Source organism: Haliaeetus leucocephalus, unplaced genomic scaffold (assembly GCF_000737465.1).
Source record: "Haliaeetus leucocephalus isolate CR32 unplaced genomic scaffold, Haliaeetus_leucocephalus-4.0 Scaffold151, whole genome shotgun sequence".
Lineage (NCBI taxonomy): Eukaryota > Metazoa > Chordata > Aves > Accipitriformes > Accipitridae > Haliaeetus > Haliaeetus leucocephalus.
Window position 1 is genome coordinate 3,235,014 of NW_010972587.1, and position 7,712 is coordinate 3,242,725.

Here is a 7,712-nt window from a genome sequence, read left to right on the forward strand (position 1 = left end):
GATGCAGAACAAACTCTGAGTCTGATATTAGGACAGCAAACATTATTGTGATGTTTCACAATAATTTGATGAGATTAATACAAATACTTTGCACAATAATATAGAATTTTGCATTGAAGTCCAGAAAACTATACAGCTACTAAATTTATCTATGAGCGTAACAAAAGTTTTACCCAGTCCTCAAGCAGATCCTCACTCTGGGCCCCTTTTCACAGGAGTTGATCCCCTTATCAAGGGAAGGAGAGAGCAAAGACTGTTCTACCGAGACACAGATGATAAAGGGGAGCAGAATCTTTGCTCACTCAGTCTTTTGCAAAGCTAAAGTAATTCTTCTGAACTTCACTGCGTTATTCTACACTTGAGCTTCTTGAACAACACACAGTTTCATTCAATGTCTAGGAAATACCAAACACTACTGTATTGATGTACACAGTCCATCACAAAGTACCCCCAGCACTGTCATTTTCTTTATAGAATAGCACATCCCTGGCTTCGCAGTGTGGCAGAAAGGAAAAAGAAATACATTGATTGAATTGCATAGCTACAGGCCACCAATTCCACTGAAAGTTTCCTTTAAGGCAAGGAAAGAAACATGTCTTTGGAAGGTCACTTCTGGCTTTAACAGCTGTGGTCATAAGTTTTGCTTGCTTGATTCAGCAAACATTTTCCCTAGCTGTTCTTGCCTTGTGAAACATGAACAAAAAAAACCCAAGTGACAACTAGTACTTCAGCATTCATTCCAAGCCAAGATTCTTGTTTGTAACAGCAAATAATAATAAATTTTTATTACTTAGTTTAAAATTTATGTTAAAAAGTTATGTAAAGAGGAATAGAAAAGGCAGGAAGCCAAAGAATTTAGAACCATTTGACCATCACATATTCTCCTGTGGCCTTAATATAACTGCTGAGTTCACAAAAACGTCACTGTCTTCAAGGTAAGTTATCACCAGACCCAAGAGCAAATCCAGCTTCCATGCTGATCTTTCAAAGGGTATCTTAGAAGAACTTGCCAACTGACACAATAGATGCTTATGCCTACTTGATGGCAACAACTGTAGTCATATGGAGTGCATCTCAGCTGCGGGGTTTGTGTCTTCATAGAGAAGCCCAGACCATTGTGGAGGACTTGCTTTGGGAGAGCATAGCTGGCTCATACCAAGATAAATACTGTTTCTCAGACTGCAGAGCATTCAGCTTCAACCGCACAGCATATGTACCTCAAGTTGATGAGACTACACAGCAGGCTTCAGTCATAATGACCTGACTTCAGCCACAGGTCATCAGAAGCCCCACCAAAAAGGCAGCACTTCCAAATGCAAAGACAGCCTCAATTTTCTTGGACTGTGTAATGACTTGTTATAAGGTAGGCAAAGTGCATCTGTCCATATCCATTACATCGCACTTCACCAGGACTCATTAGCAACCTGTCCTAGTTTAGTGACAGGTATCTTTTTTAGCTTTTTGCACACACTGACAAACATCACAGCATTTCTTGAAACAACAGACTGGACGTTCACATTGCACTTGTACTGCTAGGTGCAAAAAGAAACCATAGACTATTCAGGTGGAGGGACAAAGACTCGTGCACCAGTAATGAAACATGCGTCATGCATTCAGCAGCATGTTACCAAGGTCTCGGATTACTCCAAAGGAAGAGCAAATTTCTAGCTCCCCTTTTGGACTGAAATTCACTGCTTGGCTATGCTGAGAACCTGCAAGAAGCATGAAATGTAATGTCTTAGAAAGCACAAAATTACTTCTAAGTTTACATGGGTTTCCCTTGCCATTTTTATTTTGTCATTTCAGGTCCCTTCAAACCATGTGACCATCTGTTTGGTAGCTGGCTGATCAGAATTGGAGTGTGGACCATAGTGGGTTTGACCTTTATTTGCAATGCACTGGTGTCCGCTACAGTTTTCAGATCTCCATTGTATATGTCCTCCATAAAACTTTTGATTGGTTTAATAGCTATTGTAAATGCCTTGATGGGTCTGGCTAGTGGAGTACTGGCTAGCGTGGATGCCTCAACTTTTGGTAGCTTTGCTCAGTACGGAGCACGGTGGGAAAGTGGAATTGGTTGCCAAATAACTGGCCTTCTCTCCATTTTTGCTTCAGAGGCTTCCATTTTCCTCCTTACCCTAGCTGCACTTGAACGTGCATTCTCTGTAAAGCATGCTACAAAATTTGAAACAAAATCCTCCATTGCTAGTGTAAAAATTGCCATTTTCTTTTGCTTTATGTTGGCACTAATCATTGCAGTGGTACCACTCCTTACTGGGAGCGAGTATGGGGTTTCTCCACTTTGTTTACCACTACCATTTGGAGAACCCAGTGCTATGGGCTACATGGTAGCACTGGTATTGCTGAACTCCCTCTGTTTTCTGGTAATGACTATTGCTTATACAAAGCTCTACTGTAGTTTAGAAAAGGGAGAACTAGACAACATTTGGGATTGCTCTATGGTCAAACATATAGCCTTGCTACTTTTTACTAATTGCATTCTTTATTGCCCTGTGGCCTTCTTATCTTTTTCCTCCTTACTAAACCTCACTTTTATCAGCCCAGAAGTGATTAAGTCAATACTGCTAGTGATTGTCCCACTGCCTGCATGTCTAAATCCACTCCTTTATATACTTTTCAATCCACACTTTAAGGAGGACTTGGGAAGTCTGCGAAAGCAAACTTTGTTATGGAGGAGATCAAAACATGCTAGTCTGATCTCTGTGAATTCAGAAGACATAGAAAAACAGTCTTGTGACTCAACGCAAGCATTGGTAACGTTCACAAGTGCCAGCATATCATATGATATGCCTACCAGCAATTCACTAATGCCATCATCTTATCAAATGACAGAAAGCTGCAATCTTTCATCAGTTGCATTTGTTCCATGTCGCTAGTTTCAGTGGCAGTACAGAAAATACCTATGTTTACAAAATTTTTAATCCCGAAAGTAAGTATGGATGGGTGCATACAAACTAGAGAGTGCCTCTGAGTTATTGTTGCACACATCAGAAAACAATGACAAAACTTGCAGCAGGCTGAAAATCCAATACTTGAGCCTTCTCAGCCTACTTCCAAAATGCTGGGATGAAGAGAGAAACTGAAAGCTGCTGCATTTTGTGCAGTTGTATCAGCTGCTCTCTTTTAAAGTAGCACTACTCAGAAAGGGCTTCAGTTGGCCAAGAGCAAAAATAGCATGTTAAATTGTTTTCTGAGCACCACCTGATACAGTTTGTTTTCAGGGGTTGGGGGTTTTTTCCTGTTTACTGTAATTTGGTTTTAATAATAGTTTTTCAGTGCCATGATTGTTTTTATAAGCATCTGTGTATGGTCGTCATTCAGCAAGGTATCTAAATGGAGGAATAATCCTGTTCAAGTCCTAAAGGTTTCTGCAGAATAGACTTTGATGAAGTTCCATGTTTGATAAAGCTGATTTAATAGTTTAACGGGCATTGGGTTTGTTTTTTAGAAGTCATCTGACTTGACAAAGCATTTTTAATTGTCAGCTAAACCTACAAAATTAACATGGTGTGAAAGAAGTTAATCAAGATCCTGTCAAGCGCTTAAAATGTAATTGTAAATGGCAAGCCATTGTCACATGGGTATTTTTCTAGTGAGGTTCTGCACGGTTTGGTCCTGAATTGCTACCATGCCAGTAGAATTACTCCCAGAATTACTGCTGATAACATTGGCAGATGACTCATAGAATTTGAAGGTGGAAAATACTGCATAGAAAGTCATCAATACAAAAAGACTGGCATGCTGAGGGCAATTAAAGGACACCAAAGGCACTCACATAGAAACATTCATTTAAGGTAATTTGTCTAGGAACAAAAACTGTAGTCCTGCTCATGGCATGATCTGTGTCCTATGAAACAGTGATTCTAGAAAGCTTCTAGTTCATGGTCACTAGTCAGTCAAAGATTTAGAGGCCGCTGTGTCCTTCTGGGTAAGGATAGCCAATATCCTTAGCCAAGGCAATGTCAAGTAAGAGTGAAGAGGTTGTATGATCTGTGTTCTTAGTGCTGACGGAAGCACTACTGGGATAATTCAAACAGTTCTTGCATTCACATGCTGTAAAGAGCATTGTGAAATTGAAGAGGATATGAATATCATAAATTTAAAGCAGCTTAAGAAAGAAGTGATTTGATTAGAGATTGTAAGTAGCTACTTCTGGGAAACAGAAGTTTGAGAGCAGAGAACTACTCATTCAAGAGGAGAAGAATCTGGTAAGATCGACTGGAAGTTGACATTAGGGATATGCAGCATAGAAATAAAGGTGCAAATTGTTGACAGTGATGGTCATTAGCTAGTGGAACTATCTGTCACCAAAAATCTCTAAATTCAAATTGGATATATTGCAAAAAAATTTATTGGAGCAGCTGTTGGAATTCAAGGACTTCTGATGGCTTTAGTTTAGGAAAAGGTTAGATTAGATTAACACAGAGTTTTTCTCTGGCTTTAAATCTGTTAATACTTTGCTGAATCAAGGCATCTATGTTTACACATCAGAAGCATCCCAGTTAGAGAGAATAGACTTCAGGTCTTTGCCAAGTCTACTGTCAAAATATCTTGGACAACAGAGCCACCTTCACTTCCCTAGAATATCAGTCTTTGACCCTGGCCAAGCCATCAGCAGATATTCCAGTATTCTTTTCTCAGAGCTGGCACCTTTTGCTCGAGTAAGCTGATCATTTAAGACACGAAAGTGCACAAATTTACTTTTTTTTATTGTTAAAAATAGCTCCCTGAGGAGTAACATTTAATAGCCCAGTACTCACTGCTCAGTTAATGGCCACTCAACCTCCAGGTGAACGAGACTAATTTTTGAACATTACCAAGGTTAGGCTAGCCCAGTAATTAAGGTAATCAGTTACAGATGATCTCTGTTGTTCATCTGTTACTGTACATAAAACTTCCTGGGACTCAAAGGATGTATTTTCACAATGAAGAATTTGTTGCCAATGATGGATATGCCTTGATTTTCCTGTCCATTCACACTGGCATATTTTTAGTTTTGCAGTTACAGATGGCATCAGTTGACTTTGGCTGACATGTTCATCCTTCAGGAAAAAAAAAATGAACCAATGCCGAAATTATGTATGATAAAGTCAGCTGAGTACTTATCTTAATCCTTTATCTCTTGTGGCTTTTGAAGCAGTGCAGCATACAGCTGGAGAACGATGCCTGAAACCACTTTGGATTAAACAGAGGATCAGTCAACCATTGCACAATACCTATTACCGTGTTTACTTAGCTTTAATTTAACTGGGGTCCATCTGTGCTGCACTGCTTAATGTCAGTGAAATTCCTTTCAGCTCGCTATATTTAAGAAGTTTGTAAAGTGATTTGAGGAGCAAAATAATGTTATAATTCTAAAGACTAGTTAAAGAAAGCTTCTTTTATCAGAACTTTTTTAGCTTGCAGAAAGTCCTAAAGGCTTTGTGTCTTATTTTTATAAGCATGTTTGAAATATTTTGATCAGATATTTTAAACTTGAAATTTTTAAAATTCATTTAATAGATTTTTAAAGTAAAATGTGTAAATATAGAACTGTATTTATTATTACAGTGAAATGCAACCACAGTAAAGTACGTGAGATTAAGCCCTGTACAGTTTCATATTGATATTTGCTATATTTTCTGCTCATATATATTACTAAATTCATTATCTGTAAATAACATAATGTAAATGTGTAGTGATTGTAAATAGGTGACATGCTTTCTTTTCTATCAGTGTTCCAAACATATGTAAGTTGTAATAAAATGTGGCTACACGGTAAAGAGCATTTAATCGGGACCTAACACCTCACAAAATGGCATGCATCCTCAATTAATCCTTCCCAAGTTATTGTAATACTTACGCTAACCTCTCTAGGTGTCCGAAATTTTTGGCAAAGTATAAATTACAGGTTGCGTGTTCTCATTAGGTGTCTGGGGAGCAAGAAGAAAAAAGACTAGTGTTTCATTTCAACACAGACTAAGTCTTTTACCAAAACTTCACTCACAGACCCTTATGAACAGATCCTGCTCCCGGTGCACACTGTTCGTAGCTCAGTGACGACCTCTCCCAATTGCTACGTGCGAGACCGGCACTGCCAACCGTGTGACAAAGGCGCGCATCAGGTCAGGCGATGGACGCGCATGAGTTACCAGCAGGCTTCAGACCTTATTGGACCACATGAGAGATGAGGTTCTGCTGCACTAGGCTGCTGCTTCTGGTGAGACAGCAGATTCTCCCACGTGCATCCTCATATCCTCTCCAATCTCTCACGTGGCAGACAAAGCGGGTCAGGGTTTACCAAACAGCTGGCAAAGTTCAGCTGGTACACGGCGGAGAGGCAGTAGCAGCATCACACATGAAATGCATAGGATGCAGATACTAAGGGCGAATGAAAGGTGGGGCCAAAACATGGGACTTGGCAAGAGTCAGGTTGCTCAGGTTGCACTAGAAGTTAACAGCTCCGTTGAATTAAAGACAGGCAGTGGCTAAGCACAGTCATGTCATCATCTAGGCATCAAGGAAAGGCAAGACAGTGGATGCAGTCCTGTTAGGAGGGACTGCAGCACAGGACAGTTATGTGTGCTTGGTTTTTCAGAGATTGTGATTGTAGGTTATTTCTGTGAAGTACCTGAAAGAACTAGGTAAAATAACAACAAAGTAAAAACTGAGAAAGAAGAAAAAAAAAAAAAGTTAAATGATCCTAGATGTAAATTGATTTTAGCAGGGAGTGTGCAGGTTCTCAGCGTAGATAAGGAGGCTGGAGCGGGTGGAGTCATTTCAGCCAGAAGGGTCAGCGGAGAAGTAATTTTGGTGGGTGAGTTTCAGAATAGTCTTAATGAGGTGGGACAGAACCAGCAGTGAATGGGGATGAGAAAGGCATTAATTATCTTTACGAGGAAAAAAACCAGAAGCTTGACAAAGATAGCACAGGGGAGTGCATAAGCCAGGGAGGAGCGAGGGCTTCAAGAGACAGGACGCAAACAGGGGCAGGGTTTTATGGGATATTAAGAAGGGTGGTAGATTTTGTGAAGGATGAAGAGCTCAGAGTGGGTACAAAAGGATGGAAGCAGTGTGATGGATAAGGAGATTGAAATGGTAAGAAAACAGGCAGTGAAGATGCTTTCACGTGCACTTATTTGCACCAGACAGCATAAGCAATATGGCAGGGGCCATAAGGGAGAAGAATGAAATTGTGTTATTTGAGGAGGGAAATACTACAGCTTGAACATAAAAGGGAAAGAGAATAACTACAAAGGAAGAATGGGCTGGTTTGTGAAAGCCTCAGTGCGGAAGGGGAAAAGAGGCATCAAGGTTATACATCTTGGTACGTGGAAGAAAGATTTTTATTTTTGTACCATATAGTGAGCAGTAGTGTCTGTAGTCAAAACTTTGGTGTTCCGGATAATGTACTATCACACCTAAGTACAGGTGACTTCTCCCTTAAAGCATTCACGCCAGACATGTAGTGTTATCTGCAATGACAACTGAAGGAGAGTTTACTGCAGGCTCATGCGATGGGTTATGTAGGTAGAGCAGACAGAGCACACCATCTGCTCACTACTCTGGCACACTAGATAGTACATGACTGAGTTTTATCTGGGAACTCAGTCCTCAGGGAAGGTGCAGATAAGTGAATGGCCAAGGAAGAAGAGCTAGTCAGAGATACAAGTGAAAGCCATGAAGAATATGGGATCACCTGTAAGAAAAAT

General features: G+C 40.1%; 1 protein-coding gene across 1 annotated transcript in view; it reads left to right on the forward strand.

The window, feature by feature from the left end:
• Window positions 1–2,897, forward strand: part of LGR5 (leucine-rich repeat containing G protein-coupled receptor 5) — a 52,515-nt gene extending 49,618 nt beyond the window's left edge. Inside the window, exon 17 of the mRNA XM_010561780.1 lies at window positions 1,807–2,897. Within this exon, the coding sequence (XP_010560082.1) occupies window positions 1,807–2,897 (1,091 nt within the window). The remainder of the gene's footprint in view (window positions 1–1,806) is intronic.
• The last annotated feature ends 4,815 nt before the right edge of the window (window positions 2,898–7,712 follow it).